Source organism: Falco cherrug, chromosome 14 (genome assembly GCF_023634085.1).
Source record: "Falco cherrug isolate bFalChe1 chromosome 14, bFalChe1.pri, whole genome shotgun sequence".
NCBI lineage: Eukaryota > Metazoa > Chordata > Aves > Falconiformes > Falconidae > Falco > Falco cherrug.
The window spans coordinates 5,241,776-5,260,814 of NC_073710.1; the positions used below are offsets into that span (position 1 = coordinate 5,241,776).

General features: G+C 39.1%; 1 protein-coding gene across 1 annotated transcript in view; it reads right to left on the bottom strand.

Moving 5' to 3' along the window:
- Positions 1-19,039, bottom strand: part of FTO (FTO alpha-ketoglutarate dependent dioxygenase) — a 260,513-nt gene that overhangs the window by 131,660 nt on the left and 109,814 nt on the right. The window contains exon 8 of the mRNA XM_055726390.1: positions 14,091-14,215. Coding sequence (XP_055582365.1) covers positions 14,091-14,215 — 125 coding nt within the window. The remainder of the gene's footprint in view (positions 1-14,090; positions 14,216-19,039) is intronic.

Below are 19,039 nucleotides of genomic sequence, written 5' to 3' on the forward strand. Positions count from 1 at the left end.
CAGGGAGTGAGAGAAATCCCTAAATCGATCAAACCACAACTATGGCTTTTCAACAAAGTACTTCCGTGTGCACAGTTAAACTGAAGTCAGACATACACTTAATGTAGCTTTCTTCAAACACCTGAAATTTCAAACACTGAAGTGATTCCGTTTACTTTGTTGCAAGCTATATTCCTTCAAAGAGACTATATACATTCTTGAAGTTATTTTGTTTAATGCTTCAGTCGTGCCAGGAACCAAATACATATCATCATCATGCTTATTAATCGTGTAACTTTAATTACACAAATTTGCATAATATCTTTACTAGTCTAGCAATCCTACTCAGAAAGTTTTGAGCTTCTCACCCAAGGCGCAGTATAAAAGTATAAAACATCTATCTTACACACAGAGAGCAAATAGATCAGAAGGCCCTAAAACCAGCAGCAAAGAACAGTGATTTTCCATCTTAGAGTAATGGAAGAGGCAAGGCATGGGAATATTGCGAGATGAAGGAGATTATTTCACATCCAGTCGCACTATATTGTATATATACAATTCAATAAGAGAAATAAGCAGTATGTAACAAGTAACTTGCTTGCACGGGCAAACTGAATATGCAAGTGGTCAACGACATGCAGTGCTCCACTGATTTCACAAGATTCAACATGCACAGAGGTCTTCCCATGTTACTGGAACTTCTAATTAACAAGCAGAAAACACAACCCTCCATTTTTTCTATTACAACAATATTAAAAGTTATTATTTCTTTTATTTATACATTTTGAAGCACCAAGCTTCAAAACTGATCCACACAACATATCACTGATTTAAAACCCTTTGATATTTACATATATTTTAGCTACAGAATTATTTTTATTCTTAGAAATTAATTTGGCTGATAGTGCACTTGGCAACTATATTTCATTTGAGTTTCTGTTCTTTTAAATTACTTCTTTTACAACAAAAACCTCTAAATTCTGTGTGTCATGAATAAGACTCTAAAGCCATAAACCCCACCCTTTCTTTCCCCCAAATGTTTTTTGGAGTCTAACAGCTATCTCATACTGACGTTCTTTTGAAAATTCATTTTCTTCTTAGGTTGACAATATGAAAGAACATACTAAGTCATGTTAAGCAAGAAACAGCAACATTTTTTAAAATGCGCCTGCCTGTGACAACTAAGTGGTTGGGATCCAACTCTTAAGTCATCCTCTCTCCCATTATTTTACAGCTGCTTTAATCCATCTTCCTAAAAACCAAGTTTGCAATACTGTAGAGTTCAAATAGCTTTCCAAATGCAGTTTTTCCTATTGAAGTTGGCCAAGAGCCAAGAAACAAAGGCACTTTATTCGGAAAAAAGGTTTTCTTATTCAACTGCACACACACACACACAAATTTTTATATTTAAAAGAGAATTACTTTGGTAATGACCATTTTACATGCCAAATTACAAACCATAAAGACTTTTCCAATCAGATGCATCTTTCTGCAGCGGCGTCACAGTGTAGTCTGAGATTCCATCACAAGAAAACGGGAAGGATATTCACCAGGGCCTGTGCCCTGACTCTCTGCTCACTTACACTAACTTAAATCAAGAGTAACTCTCCAGCTCAGTGCTACTGCAATGGTGTAAAATCAACCTGAGAAGAGATGATGATGGCAATGATCATGCAGATACTTACACGTGATTTTAAGCAAGAGGAGTGTTACATTTTTGGGTACTTAGCAATCATCTTGGATTTCCCTTTAGAAACCAGTAAGGGACACGAAAATTCTCAGACTTCTTCCCTGTCACCAACCTTCTCTACCTACACAAATTCATCAAAAATTTAGCGAGAACGATCCCACGGCAACTGTAGATATCACCCAGTTACGATGCGAGACTGTAACTGGGAAGTGCCCAGCAGTGGAGGAACTGCTTTGGCAATATGATGGATAAACTTTGTACTGTAACTGACATCCTACAGTGTAGGAGATGATGACCTAGATGGCCAGGTGAGCAACCGGCATGGAATGGTGCATATATGCTAGCAACAGTTACAATTTTTCCTCTCTCTCTTCTGTGAGAGACAAGGAAAGGATGGATGAAGCCAAGAAGCAACTCTGCTTCTGGAGAAGCAATGCCTCTGGGTCTGCTGTTGAGGCGATCCTGGTTTTACACCTGACTTTGCCCAAGGCCGTGCCTAAGCACAGCTCCCACCGAGTACGCTACACTAACAGGAATACTGGAGGTTCTCCTCTGAATACACTGAAATGTGTACTGTTGACTCTGGGGAAAAAATGGACCTCTAAAAGATATCCCAAGGCACATTTACTGCAAATTCCAAGGGAAAAGTAATAATGAACATACATTAGAAGTGTACTAATTTGCACTCTCTAATCAGCCTTCCCCTCCCCCAACTTTGCAAACATATGAGGTACAATCTACAAACTCAACATTATTTTGAATTTTTTTTCTTCCCCGTATAATGAATGATCACAAATAATTAAAACTGACTCAAAACCATCAAAACAAATGGATAACGTATACTTAGACACAATATCCTTGCTGGTTTTCACTATTGTGTTTGTTCACTTTCTCCTCAACCGAATTCACAATGTTCACTCCTTCACAGTGGGTCTGTACATTCACATCCATGCAGTGGTTGCCTATGGAAATGCGTTAAGTATCAGCTTTCAGCGCTCCTTCTTACATACCCTCCCAGCTGAAAATGAGGTTAGGAAACAACACTGTAAACACAGAAGTCCTTTTGAAAGGTAAAATAGTGGAAGGGAAAAAATAAAAAAAAAAAGCTTCTCAGGAAATTTGATTCGCACTTAGGTTTCATTCTTAAAGGAACACCCAAAGCTTGACAGCATTTAAAACTACTGAAGTACAAAATATTAAAGGAAGAGACAGCAGAGTAAGGCATTATATCTTTATGGCAGCCCTGTATTATTACTACAAAGAGCAGAATAAGGCATTATAGTAATCACACAAGCGTACTGCAAAAATAGAACTAGCACTGAACGCCAAGCTCATTGTTCTGAGGGCTGCCTTATTTAATTTTTTTTCCGTCTCTTCTTTTAAAGATGACGAGTGTTTGCAATTCCTTCGGCAAAACCCCAGGACGTGCTCCCGCAGGTGTCATCAATAATTCCAATAGAAACGCACGCTAATTTATCGAACGTGAAACGCCAACGCAAATGACTTAGCAGCGAAATCGCACCTCCTCGTATCGTGCGCGCGGAAAAAGCAAACAGATGTGCTCTTCCAAAGCGAGCTACCGCTACAATTAAACCTGCAGTCATTTTACAAGCCAGCGAGCTATTTCATGTGCGTCTACAGCGCTAATCGTCTTTTCCTCGCCGCCCCGGCCCCACAGAAGAGCGAGTTATTTATAGAGTTATCTATCTTGCACTTTGCAGATGATGCCTAACATTATGACAACAGTGAAAAGGTCTCCGTACCTGCCTACCTAAAACAAGTTTCTGTAAAGTAATGAATAGAGACAGCTTGGGGACTATCCACCTGCACTGCCTGCCTTTTACTGCCTGCAAAGTGAAACCACCAGGGACTGGCAGAAGGTACGTGTCTGACAGGGCCAGGACAGCCTTTCTCCTCGGTGACAGCCTGGGCCTAGCCTCTTAAACCTGACCCACCATAATTCCTTCACAATGCAGCAGCGAGGCAGCTGACAGTAGCAGCTGCACCTCCTAAGCGAGATGGATGGAATTTTCATAACTAGTTCCCCAAGTTACATTTTACCTTCAAGATAATTTATGAGCTGCTGTGGAGCCTTGAAGAGACAATATGCTTGCCATAAAATTAACTGTAACAGTCTTGTAGGTTATAATTAACACTGGGAGGGTAGCACCAACTGGATGAAACACATGGCATAATTGATGGTGAAACTGGAAATTAAGGAAGCTAACAATATCATTACCGTACACATCACTTCAGTGAAACCTATGCTTTCCAGGGGTTAATTACAATCCCCTTCTAACGTACACATTCTGACGGGGAGTGGATGAGTGTCACAGCTAGAAGGAGGCAGGTTTGCTGGCAAGGCCACCTTGCACCTGGACTGATGTATATATTGTTTTTTTGCCTGGAAGAGATATACATGTCAAAGCAGCAGCACCAGCACCTGAACATCTGGCAGCAGGCACACTGTAGCTTAGAGATAGATGATTGCTCAAGCCTCATAGAATATTTCATTTTCTCTGTAGCCAGGATACGTAATGGCAAAGAAGAAAAAAAATCCTCTGTGAGATTTCACTTAATGGCACACATTATTAATTTAAATGACTTGAGCAAAGAAAAACATTTTAACTTTATATTGCCATAACTTAGCAGCAAATTAAGACATTTTTTTTCTTCTTCATCGGTGTATTATCATCTTGGTTTATTACGTTAGTCTTTAGAAACATGCAGAGCAATCCTTTTAGCATCTCGCCTGTCAAGGGAATACTGAACTGAAGATTCAGCGCAAGTGAGCTAGTTAATCAGAAATAATATCATAAACTGCTGCCATATTTGTGAAGGAGAACATTCAATTCATCTATCTGTACTGAAGACTACTCTCTACCCAAGGCTTAAGGAATCATTAATGTAATATATTTATTTGAATCTCTCTCAAATTATTTTAATGAAACATTTTTTTTTTTTTGTCCCTGGACAAGATATGTGAAAATGTACAGATAAATGATGCAACAGTGTCACCTACAGGCAAGCAAACCAGTTAAAAACCTTCTCCAACATTGCACCCTCTTCCCTCCCAAACCCCTTGCCTCTCCCCGCCTCTCCCCTCCTCCAACCTCCCCCTCAACCCCCACACACACGTCTGGATTTTGGGATAATCCGTATCTCCAAACACAAAAAGAAGGACGAACATCTAAAATGCTTTCAGGATGGCCTAATATAAAATAATTAGACCTTAGATGTAATAAACTGCCTTACAATAAATGTGCTGTACAGCTAGCGAGTCATCTATGCCGGTGTTGCCACTTTACAACCGATTACCTTACAACCCCTATGCAAGTGTTCAAATCCACCTTTTACTAGGTGGTCAAAAATAATTCTGGTAAGAGTATTTTTCAGATCTCATATCAAATGCTGACATTACTACATATGAGAAAATAAAAATGAGAAAATGTTGACTTGCTTAAAAACAGCTGGCACAAATTTAAAGACTGTCATCTAAACTTGTACCAAAAATGCCCTCCAGCATTTTTTGGAACTAAATCTAACTCTAGAACATCCACAGGCGTAACTGATGTATCCATTCCATTTACCTTTGCAGAAACAGCAGATCACCCTTTTATTAGTAGCCCTTAAAATTCACATAACTCTCCTTTTCCAACAGAATACTTTTTTTTCTTAGTGTTAATGCTTTTACTTTAACACTCTAGAGCCTTTTCTTAGCTTCTCCCACAAACCCTGCATTTTGAGAGCCTGTTTCTCAGTGAATCTTTTTGACACATCTCAAGATATTTTTTCATTTCAGTTATTTCTCTCGATTTCTACCTATATCACTGATGTTGTTTTAACGACCTTCTCCCCCGTGAGCCCTACCTGCTCCACCACCAACCCAGGCGAGATAATCGCTAGAATACAGCAATACGGAAACATGAGTATTGTGAATTACCAGTAAGCTGGTGTACTGCATACTCTAGGAGTGTTCTTGGTTGCCCAAGCTACTCAAGCAAGTTACAGCAGGATTTTCTTCTGCTACTATTACATATGCTTTAAGCACTGTCTCCATTTGGGACTGCTATCATTTACCAAAATAACACAAAGTATATGGAAAAAAGGCATGCTATGTAACAAGTTGCCAAGTTCTGTTTTTACAGAAAATCTAAAGCATAAGAAATGCCATCTTCCATTTTTAGCTATTTTAAACATCATCACAGCTTATAATTTAATAAGTTCACAGCAATGCTATGTGAAGAATTCAAAATTCAGACAAAATAAACCGAACCAATAACACAGCCAAACTAAAGTGTTAAAACGCGCAAAAGATCTCATCAGTAGCAAAAATAAGCAAGGAAATTTAATTCTCTTCTCCAGTTGAACTTTGTTTCTCTGATGAGCAGATACACCTCCAGCCATGCTTTGACCTTCCAGCAGACTGCCCTTCCCTCTCGCCCAACGCTGGGGTAACGCTGTCCAGTAATTCACCGCGGCGCTCACCAGCACGTGACTATCGGGGTAGGTTTCCATAACTTGTAGTACAAGCAAACTAGAGCAACACAGCAGACCGCCACGCTCTTTTTGCCCACCGTCAGCTACGACATTCATTGCCTTATCACCATCCCACAACCACGGCCCAGACCGCTCAGAGCATTGACAGCGCCTCGCTCAGTTTCTACATCCATTTAATTTTTGGCTGCTTGGAAAATGCCAGCAAGGGTACCAATTAGTGTCAGCTCTAACAGTTGCTTTACGTGATATACACACCTGCCTACTAGGGCTGGAGAACCGACGCATTTTACATAGGCCATCTAACACAGATACCCAATGGGAATAATCTTTGGCACTATCTACCTGAACCATATTTGAACCACTGACCTGAAAACAAAAGGCTTTGTATTTCATTACCAATCCCTGGAGCCATCAAGTTCTGTATATGTGGAAAAACTTTAATAACATAAGGCTGACAGCAGTTAAGACTGAAGTCATGAACTTCTGTAAGCATCTGCTCACTCATGCCTCATGCTAGTACAGAAGCACGCCATTTGGCTAGGTAAACCCTTTAAGTCACCCTCTCTTTCTTCTGTATTCATAATGTATACAGATTTTTTAATGCAGACCCTCCAAATCAAATTTATTTAATTCAGCTTTACGACAGAGAAAGCTGCAACAACAGTGGTACTAACATCATTAACAATGAAGCCCCGTATGGATAAGGCTTCTATTATTTTACAGAAGTGAGAATTTTACCTTTAGACTCATTTAATTTTAAATGTCTAGTTTAAGTTTTAGTTCATGCTAAGTTTGTGAGTAGTTTTGCGGACACGTTACATCCCCGTGACATTAGCACGTTTTGCTGAAGGCAAAGGAAAGCATGGATGATATTGCAGAAGAAAGAAACCCTGGAAGATAAAGCAAAATAAATCTATGATAATTTTTCATTCTCTGGACCAGTCAAGCTTTATCCCTAGCTTATAACACCAGGTCTTTAGCTAACATGGGCAGCTGCAGAGCACTGTACAACCCACTGAATTCTCCCAGCTTTTCTCCTTTTCCCCTGCCTCTGGTGGACACCATTCTCTCTTAACAGGAATGATGACAGCTGATGCTAATGCTGCTTTGTGGTTCAGCTGTCTGATGATGTGGCTAGCACTTTGTCTCCACAGATTATAAATTTGTCACCTCTGTGATCTATTCAATCTCCAGTATCCTGCGGCCTGCAAATGCAATAATCTCCATTTCCAGCATTCAGATCTCCCAGTGGTAGTGAGCAAATCATTGTCAAAGCACTCGAAAAACAACACTAACTATCTTTCTTGTACTACAATCATGAAAGCTTACATAAATAAGGAAATGTCACCCATGCCGACTTTAAAAGCCTGTCCAGGTGAAATACAGTGGGAAAAAGAATAAAAAAAAGTAAATCCTCAAATGTACCTTGATACAGTGGGAAAATTCTTTATGACTTTTTGTTTTGGAAACTTTAAATGCACTACAAATAAGGATCAAATTTGTGTCGGTTGTGGAAGTGTCATCTTTTGAAAAATCAAACACAGCAAGAAGAAAAGCATAAAGTCAGAAAAGAGAAATGTCAAAGCATTTTGGTTCCGTAGCTGTTCAGGTATGGGATGATGTACCATGATGTGCCTCTTTAGGGTTTTCAGAAGCGGAGCGCTGAAACTAAACTAAAATGATGAAGTAAACCCTTAGAGTAAGCAGTCCCTACGAAGCGCCTTGATGAAGCAGTCTGATGCACAAAAGCCACACACAGCTGAAGTTCGGCGCCTGTCACTAGCCTGCCCTGCAATGCCATTTGGAGTCCCCACACCAAAGGACCTTCTTGGCACCCCGTTTGCTGTGCACCCAGTGACAGCACAAGGTAAGCAGCAGCTTTTTCTGCAAGTAGCCGCAGCTTGTAAACAGAAAGTCTTCCCAAGGGTAAAGGGTCAAGACAGTTTCAAAGGAAATAATAGTGGTGGTTAAACAGCAGCATTTAATCAAGCAGTATTTCCATTGTTCTGCAGAGCACTTGTACCTATTGATCCCAAGCCTGGCCACTTCAAAGACTCCTCAATACAAGAAACACAGGTGAAAGACAGAGGCGGAAAACAGGAAGGGTCACGAGAAGCAAAAGGAGTCTGGTAATAAGCAACTGGAGAAAAGTCAAAGGTCAATCAAGGCAGCTGATGTCTACGCATAACTACAGCAGGAGACCTGACAACTTCATTGAAGTCGCAGTGTTTTCTCCATTCATTTGAAGGCTGCGAGGCTGGTTTTCAGTCTGCCTCAAAGCGTCTTCCTGATTAACACACCGGATTCAGCATTATCACCTAAGTCACAAATGTACATCGACTTTCTGAAAAACTGTTTTAGGTTACACACCAAACAGTTTGATTTTCTTCTTTTAAAGAACATACACAGGCACACATACAAAATATGAATATCAAAGGACGGAAAGATAATTTTCTTTATTTCCCCCGTGATTTCCAAAATGACGACTTGAAATTTTTACCTATGCTTGTTGCTAACTTACTGAGTATCCATCCCAGCTGATGCACATATTGTCCAGAGAGGACAACTGTTACAAAAACAAAAAAACTACAGAAGTTTTAAACAACTCAAATACTTCCCCCCTGCTCTGTCAGACGTTGACACCTCTGCAATTTGTCTGTTAAATCTTTAGAACTAGTGTAGCTCCCACTGCAGTAGTTTCTGTAGAGTTCACAATATTTCATATATTTCTCAACTTGGCAGGCCTGTGAGAGTGTAAAAAAATTCAGTATTTGTCAACTAGTCTTTCAACTGGTATTACCATGTTTCATTTAAAAACTAGCATTTAGTCAGGTCCTGAAAAATACAAAGTCTGTGACAGAAGGAAAAAAAACTGCCCCAATTTTCCCAAAGCCCACGATAACTTCTTAACCCGTGGACTTTTCTTCTGTTACAGTAGGAAATATGTTCCTTCTTTATGCCAATGCTTTCTCCTGCTGGAGCTAAAAAGCATCAGCTGTACCTCAATTACCTTCGTGGATACGATCTAAAATTCCAAGGCAAAAAGAGGGAAGGCATAAGAAAAAAAGTAAGTTTTTCTTCAAAACAGAAAATAAAATACATATAAATCTTCCTGTTTGTATCTCATTTACCATGCATGTTATTTCAGGATTCCACTCTCATATTCTTCACTGCCCTTATTATAGAACCAAATAGCCTTATCACAGATTAGGACTCACTTATCAGACTGTGTATTTATAATTTAGATTCCTATATAAATATCCACATAATAATCCAGATTTCATTGCTGAGATCTAATACTATCTAATATTAATACTGATATAATACTATCTCAGTAGTATTATAAGCATTCACTGTAGCTAGAAAAAACGCATACCTCTACATTGTTATGTCAGAATTGTGAGGTCTGAGAAGATATTTGACAAAAGGCAAGGAATTATAGCTCAAGTTTTACTTCAGACCTGAAACGTATATGAATTGCCGTGAGCAACAGGTTCTTTTTCAAAGTGCTGTGCAAAGATGGAAAAATATAACAATACTGAAGATCTACAAAATGTTACGGATTGTAGAATGACCTCATAAACCAGATTTTTTTTCATTGTGTTATTTCAATAACGCAAGGTTTTAAGTTATTGATCTTACAAGATATAATCACTTAACACTTTTCTGGTGTTTATCTCATGAACCAGAAGAATTTTCTGTTTATTTTGGTCCAAATTATTTATTGAATGTTTATTCTGCTTTCACTATCTCAATTTGTCATTACATAATGACTTAGAGAGAACCTGAGATTTCAGAATTTGGCTAAATAGCACAACTATGAAATACAACAACATAATTTTATTCGTCCTATCAAACTTTCCGCTTCTTTAGTCCTTCTCCAAAACTTAACGTTTTCCACTACCTGGCTGAATTTCCCTTAAGAGAAATCATGCAATTTCACTCAGGAAAATAGCAAAATGGGCATAAGAGCTTGCGTCATAATAAAACCATTTTGGACTAATAACATTTCTGTGTGAAAAAGATTTTAGTAATGATTTAACTAACCATGTTTTTTCCTAGCAGTTAATATTTTCAATGCAGTTAAACATCATCCTTTAAATCAATCTATTGTTGATTTACTGATGAAAAATTAGTTTGGTAGTAAATGTATCTTTATGGAAAACACAGCAAAAAAGGACTAGGAATTAAGTGCACCATGTCACACAACCATTAAAGACATTATTATTATTATAACATGATACGACTTCTATTAGGAGAAATAAGAGATACAATTTTTATCGAACTATAGTCCAGTTCTCTTGGGCATTTACTGATCAGGAAAAGTGCAACATTCTCTCTTGAAATTCAAGTACTACTTGTTCTTTTTTTTTTTTTTTTTTTTTTTCTGTCCAAACTGTTTCTTTATCACCACTTTCTGGTTGCAGTTAAAAAGTAAAATAAAAAAAGTCAATAGCATCATCAATGGGGTAAAAATATTAAGGCCTTTTCTGAAAATGAATCAGGTGCAGATATTGAACTGTACTTTTTCATCCTTTGTCTCACTTTTCAAATGATAATTTCTTCCACAGCCACCATTAAATCTTGATCTATTCCAGCTCTCTGTATGGGTCATTGATTCTAGATGTACCATGGTTATTTTTAAATGTTTCTCTTTCGTAGAGAAAAAGAGGGCTGTCTAGAGCCAGATGGGTAACTTCACACTTCATTTATCAAACCCAATGCGTGAGACCCCACCCTCTCTTTCCCACTATTGCTGTTAAATTTCCATATAATTTGGTAACAATTTTCATTATCATACAGTGACCCTAAAAAGTCTATACAGGTTCGCATGGTTAGTCCAAAATTCACAGCTGTTCCCTTCACCCTCTATTTGTTACAGTAGAGTCCAAGGTTCCCCTTACTTTATAAGCTGAAGGGTGACCTTCTAGAAGCAGAGGTCAAGAAGGGGTCAGTTCAAAGGGCTAGAGCAGTTCCTTAACAGCTATAACAACCTGTCCATCAGGCACTATCGTGCAGTATAAACAAATCTGGGGCTTTAAAAACTCTGGACCATTTCTGTTAACACTTAGAGGACGTTCACTGAGTCCTACCTGAAGTCTTTGGGATCACCGCCACTCACCCAACAGAGAACAACTTGAAACCCCGGAAGACCTGCTCGGATACTTAAGATACTGATGGCACCTTTGAGTCAGAAGTATATGAAACAGTGAACCGTAACACCGAGCGCACTGCCATGTGTTTTGGACTATGGAGCTGAAATAAAAACTTAAAAGAGTAATTTCAGCTCATTAATATGCGGAAATAGTGGTACCACTTAAAAACAAATAATGCAAGGACAGGCTTCAACCAAGTAGATACATATCAAAACAGTGTGTATGCCTTTTTCTGCAAAAAGCTAAACTTTAAAAAGTTGGATCAGTTTGTATAAACAGTTCCCAGCACATATATTATTAAGGTGTCAATGACACAAACAAAACCCATGAAAGAACAGAATGTCGACCTAACTCTGCAAAGACCAAGCACAGAGTAAAGTTTTTGCCAGCTGCCCTCCCTTCGTTGACCTAAATTTCTTGAAGTTGTACTGTTCATAATGTGCTCTCTAATGCACAACGTAAGGTAATTAGAGTCATCTGTATTTAACTTCCAGAGGAAAAAAAAATTCTATTATCTAATCTAGCTGATCCCCTGATAGCCTGTTGAAAGTAAAATACTGTAACCTATTGCCTGCCCTTTGACAAGTGCTAATTATTTCCTGTCCAAGCACATTTTTCTCATGTAATTCCAAAGTACACAACAGACTGATCTCTAAAACATGGGCAGCCCTGCTAGTACCACGGTGGACGTTTTATAACTTTCACCGCCGTATGCTTGATGGCTACCACAGTCACTGCTTCATTCCAGACATCTAGCTGAGGCTTTGATGAAGTAAAGTGAGGTGTACGGTAACGGTCTGTTTATGCAGATCATATGGATGAGACACTCAGATAGGTCACTGGAATGGGAAACATCAAATGGAAAGAAAAAGGATTATGGATATTTAATACTCAAAGGACACTTTCTTTCAGAACTTCCGAGGCACAAGGCTCTTGAAACTTTCTTTCAGGTGTTTAGTTTTAAGAAGGCCTGCACTTCGTCTGCTTGTGCCTCTCCCCACCCCTCCCCAAGAGCTTTAGCATTTCTGTGTCAGACTAGACTACGTCTACAACCGCAAGGCTGGCCCCAGCCTCCGATCCCAGGGCGAGCGGCGAGCAGAGCCCAGGAACACCGCAGCCCGCATTACATTTAAATGAGCCCCCATGGCCGTGAATCCCAACAACTTCATATATTAGGAAATCATTAAACTAAATGAACACTAAAAAGATGTTCTGCTCACTAAAATTGTTTATCCTTTTCTTATCTCTAGCAAGCTTTCTGTTCCAGTTCACAGCAAAGATGCGTGCGTCCCACAGAAAAGCCTGAAGTGATTTCCTCAGTTTCCACTGTAGCCAAACCTTCTGCACTATTTGGTAAGCATGGTGATGGAAGGCAAGAAAACCCCCACAAAATCCCTTAAATCCCTCAAAAAGGAAGCGACAAACCCCACCTGACAATACAGGCAATACCGTATTTACATTGCTGAGCTCTCTTCCGCTCTGAGATCTTAATGGATCGGTGCGCAAGTAAACATTCCATACTGATAAGAACACAAACTTATAAAAGCCTTTAATTTCTATAATAATTGCTACTATGTAATAACATTTAATTTATCTAAAGCTTCTAAAATGTTTCAAGTCCATGGACTCTAATTACTGGGAACCACAAAGCCACTCGAGTGCCAGACCCAACACCTACAATTAAACTTTCAAAATCAATCCCGTAGAATTTCCAGGAACTTGACAAAATCACACACTGACAAAACACAGGAGAACTCCTTTAACTGGAACATTTAGCACAGGTAAAAGAATCATGCCAATTAAGTCCTAATTTGAATTAACAAAATCATTAAAAAAATATATATTTGACTGAAAACTGTATTTAATTGTAAGCACAGGGAGTCTTCTGGTTTTAAAGGAAAGCTGTACATTTGGTAGAAAAGTTTAGTGGACTGTTAGATAGTTTATGTAAATATGATAAATAAGAAAAAAAAGAGATGATATTAAATCAGTATGAATCTGTTGCTTTGAGAAATAGATGGGAAAAAAGGTAACATTTAGCAGCTAAAAAGGACACAAGGTGGTATATGGTGGAAATTCTTTCCAAAATTCACATATTTCTGAGCAAACCAGAAGTATCTGCAGTTTCTGAAATGCATTCACCTGACTACATTCCAGCAAAAACTTTTTCAAATAAAAACATAAGTAACTTTTTAAAAATATTAACATCACCTAATTTATTACCATAGCAATGAGTTCAGTTTAAAAACTCAAGTATAATAAAACAGCCACACGACACAAACTCCAGCAATGCGAACACTTAAGCCAATCTCACCCAGCACAACCCAGTTAACCGCAGTAGGGCACCACAAGAACATGTGAGGACCATGAAGAAAGCGGGCAAGAAGGGTACCTATTTGCATGGCATGCCAACAAGGAGTATTGCTCATATTGTTAGCAACACAAGGAAAACCTTAGAGCACTTAAGGTGATAGTAGTCCTCAAATATGTATGCTGCCTATGACGCTGTTACCAATAGACTGCAATATATAAGCACAGTAAAGGAGCATTCTAACCCACGAAGTAACTCTGAAATCAGAAGCAGAAACCTCAACTATTCTTTTCACGGAAAAACACTATTTGAACCGTGAAAATTTTGATTTTTTTTTCTTTTTCCCCCTCCCAGTGTCAGCTTGCCCCCCTCCCCACCCAGGGGATTTAAAAGTGTATAGTTGAGATAATTGTTTCTAATTTTGTTTTCTTAGTATTTTTCAAAAATATCTCACCTTGCTGCCCATTCTTTACGCAGCTTTTGTCGCTCAGTAAGAACTAGCAAGAAGCAGCTGATGGTTTCATTCCTTTGTTCATCAATTTGTTCCTCTTTTCCAACTTCAGAGAGGACCAGGCTTGTCTTAAAGGGAAAAAAACACATAAAAATTATAATCTAGAAATAGGAAACAATGTGTAAAATTAATAAAAAACCCATAAGCAAATAAGGACAGTAAATCAATAGGGTTTTTTATTACAGTTCCACTGCTGACAAATCAATACAGTAAATGATGGTTAGAAATGGCCACCATATATTTGGTATTTAATCAATATACATGGCACATAAGGTAAACCTTAAAATCTCATTGCCTTAAGTAACACAACAAGGCATTGTGCATTCTAGCTCTCACTGCCTTGAGACATAATACTCTTGTTTTCTAAATATTTACTTGAATCAAATCATACCCAAAATGTTTCCCTTAACACAGCATTCATTTGGGGGGGTTTGCCCCTTCCCTTTGATCCTTGGTGCTAAAGAAGTTCCTTGGAGCTAAAGAAGAAAATGCTTGTTTTTATTCTGTCTTCTGAAAAGAATTTCTGATAACGTCCCCCCGTTCCCTTTATTGTGAAATATTTCAAGTAAACAAGCAGTAAAACTACCTTTTTTGCATTTATGGAATAAATAATAGATATATAACCACACAATGGATTTAGGTCATCTGTGGAGTAGGATGATACTCAGTCTCCGCAGAGCAAAAGCTACTGGCCTTCCACAACTGAAACATTGCATCGACAGTTAATGCTGATGTAATGAGACTGCAGATGATTTTTTTGTCCTTCATTCACCCGGCAAGCTAACTCCAACCCCCTCCCTCTATCTTCACCTTCAACTACTAACTCACCCACCATTTTTTCTCCTCTCCTTTCTCCTATGCTTCCCCATGTCTGCCAACTTGGAAAAGACACGGCACGTGCAGATGTTGATGCTACTAATGCACAGGTCAACCGGTGCCCACGTGGTGCTGTGATGCGCAGCAGTGCGACCGCAACAGAGATCTAGAGTGGACGCTACAAGCCTTTTCCTTCAGTGAAGATTTGCCTTTCTCGCCTTAATCAGCCACTGATATTCGCTTAATTATTTTTGCTATTCTAACCTTCAGTCACATGTTCTGCAAACATATCAAAGCATTTAAATGGTTTCCGGAAGGATGACTGAATAGACAGAATGCTTGCACAAACCTAGTTTTTTCACAGAAAAGGAGGCAAAAATATGTTTCTAACCCGAGCAATTGTAGAAATGAGTTTGAAAGCTCATCTCAGACATCACCAAGAACTGCACTGCCTACTCCCAGCATGGCCTCTCTTACAGGAACAACACAATGGATCGCCTCCTCCGCAACATTGCATACACATTACATCTGCCCTGCCCAAATGTACACCCACAAAAATTCTTCTGGGAATTCTGCCAGATAAATGGTGGTTGTTATGTTCAGTTTGTTAAAAGGGGAAGATCTGTCCTTGGTCTGACAGGTGGGGTGTGTATCTTTCCCCCCACAACACCCAATAATATGCAGATTGTACACTACTTAAGCTATGTAAAGTTGCAGTAACATTGCTACTGCCATGGTGGTTCCAAGAGACAAGTATGACAGGGTTCATAGAGTCAGAAAATACTTCTATTACACCAACATCAGATTACAAACAGCAAAAAGCATCTCCCTCCCCTCCTCCCAGCTCTATCAGTTGCCCTACCAAAAGGTATTACCCAATCATATGGGACTTACACATCAAAAAGAACATTTTCTTGTAAAAAACCAAAGCATTCAAAACTGTCTATACAGATCACATTCTTGACCCTGCTTTGACATTACAAAGCAAACAAAAAGCCAGAGAGCATTTTCAGATAAGGATTCCCTGACATGGTTTCCCTTACGCTGACCTATAACATCTTTTCCACAAGCTCTAATATCCGCCAACCTCAACAATCCTGATCTTACAGCCCCACTTCCAGCAGCTGCACAGTTTAAAGCAGTATTTGACAGAGGACTTCAGCGTGTGAGAGAACATTCTCACATAATGTAGAGATGCACATTCTTTAATTGATGTAAATTAACAGTCTTTGTCATTCAGAATAAATATACCCATTTAGGCTTTAAGTTTCATATTTACCAGACACAAGGCTTGACACGGCACTGTAACTGATGTGTATCTCTGTATTATAGGGCGGTCAGACCTCAGCTAGATCACTGTACACCAAGATTTCCTTTTCAGAATCCTCATGCGGCCTTATTAATCACAATGGGATAGATAAACCCACTGGTGACGATGTAGAAGTCTACTTCTCTTCAAGACTGCAGAAAAGCCCCAAGTGCAATGACGCTACGCCTCACGCAGCTCACAGGATGGTCATTTGCGGGCAACAAATATCAAGATCCTCCTAAATAAGTGATTCCCAAAGCATACAGCGCGGAGAACTGAGAGTCCTGAAGCATTTTCAGTTAAAATCTAATGAAAAGATGATGTGATTAGAGTAGTATCAGTCAGAGAAGATGGGTGAGCACTTCTCCAAGTATTTACAATCACATAGCGCTTCTGTACGAACCCTGATGGCCTGGCCAAATTGCAGCTCTGGTGCCGAGTTCTACTGCCTGAAGCCCCCTCCACCTACAGAAACATCATAATTCTGCAATTGAACATAATTTAACTTTTACTGAGAGAACAACTACACTGCTCCAGCCTTCTGTTAACACCTGTCAGTTCTGTGGTGACGGACGCAGTTCGACTCAAACTCATAGTTTGGGACCGATATCATAAACACTTCTTTACTGAGCCCTGTGAGTACCGCTGCAACTACCTGGAGGGTGAAATAGTACTACTAAACCACATACAACTACAATACATAGCAATTGAACTGATTTACTTGTTTTCTAAGGGTGCTGAGGGCAGTAAGGTTACCCGGAACACGAGGGCAGGGTTTGATATGTAGCTTTTACAGAGGCATTTCTTAATAACTCGCTATTCTTATCCTCTCAATAAAAATCCCAAATTGTAACAAATAAAGCAGCGATATGGGTAAAATAATAGAACTGCAAAACGTATTCCTTGGAAAGTTTTGTTTTCCATGCAACTTGTTTTGGGATTTATTTTTAACAAGGGGATTCGATATATAACTTGACTGATAAAGGTCAAGGGTTCAAGAAACTCGGTCAAAGATGTTATCAGCTGGGAAAGCCATTTCCTCACATCAACACTGATAAAAATCCATCAGAAACTCAGCCAATACCACCCCTGCTCTAAAGGGCAGGAATGACCTTCTTTTGAACATCACTATAGCCGCACATCCCATCAAAGAAAATCCGATCTTGTGTCTCAATTCTTTTAATGTTCTTTAATGACAGATAATTGTCTGCAGAGGCCCCCTTCGCCCACTGCTGAGTGAAGCCTTCACATCGCTGAGCTGGACTCACCACGGACTCGGTGTTTTCCAGCACACTTGGGACCACAGGACAGTAGAATAAATAAACACGTAACCAGCCCTACAGCCTGTCTTATCTCATCCTAGTGTTCACAGAGATTCTTGAGGGTGGTAATGTTTACAAATTGTTGAAACTTTCTTTCTTCTGCTTCCTGAGCTGGCAAAAACGTATCCTGGACAACCTAAGCAACAAGATTACACAAACTGCTTATCACTTGAGGGAAGCAGCTTCTTGTCTCTTTAGCATGTCTCTTTAATAAGTAGTACTATTCATATTTGCAGTAAGCTTTCCCTGTGCTCTTTACAGATCTATTACTGTATTTATGGCATCTCCGTGTAAATCCCAAATGGCGTGGTCTTAAAAACACGCACACAACCTGCCTCTCAAAAAAACCCAAACCCATTTATGCATATATATATATATATATATAAATATATCTATCTATCTCAGATTCCAATCCAGCCTTCTATGTTAAAGATAGTATTTAGGTAATTAGAGCCTTTACTCTCCTGCTGGTACAGCGGCAGAACTAAATCTAGTGCTTTACTGACATATCAAGCAACAGCCATTGAAACATCTCCTCTTAGTATGTAAGAAAAAGGTGCTACAGTAAGATTTTAAGAGACCAACATCATATTCCTCTTATTCCCACGGACAAAATGCACCAGCGACACAGGACTGAATAGCAAGTGTTATAACCAAGTCTTACTCTTCACCCAGGATACACACTCAAAACCTCTTATGAGACTGAACAGAGCTAACCTAAGTATCGTTACAGGATTACAATAGACATTTTTTTTTTTCTTAAATACACAGCAGAAGAAACTACGTTTCAACATTGATGGGCTGCTACCCTGCTTAACTGTGTGTATCCTGGGTGACATGCTTATGAACAAGAAAAAAACCCACCCAAAAACCAGAAACCCAAACCAAACAGCAACCTCTAAACACTCCAAAACCCACACTGGTACATTTTTAGTCTTTTAAAACTAGATTTCCCTTCCTTCAACACAGACCTCTCGAGGAGCCAGACTTAAGGTTAGAAACACTGTATAGCTGGAGACGTGAAGCCTAGTATTCTGTCAAACAAATTAGCCTTCAGTCTGAACTAAAGTGGCACTTGGGACAGTTTGTCTCTTGGTCCCACTTTATTGGGTCAACAAATCAGATTTTTCACTCTGAGTTAAAGATTTAATTTACTCACCACCAGTTTAAATAGGATAAGCTTCTGAATCTTTACTAACCACTTCTACTTTAATATAGCAGTCATCTCTCAATAATCAATAGCTAATACAGAGAGGAAAAACATGAAGTGTAAAATCTTTTAGCAGAGCTAAAATTTTAAATGTTGTTCTGCACCTTCCTTGTTATGTCGGTGACTTTATTTTGCTTTTAGCACAAAAGGCGTCCTGATGAAATTCTGTAAAACTGGAACACTGTGTCTTTTAGAGAAGGGGGGAAAAACAGGGCCTGAAATCTATTAAGCCATG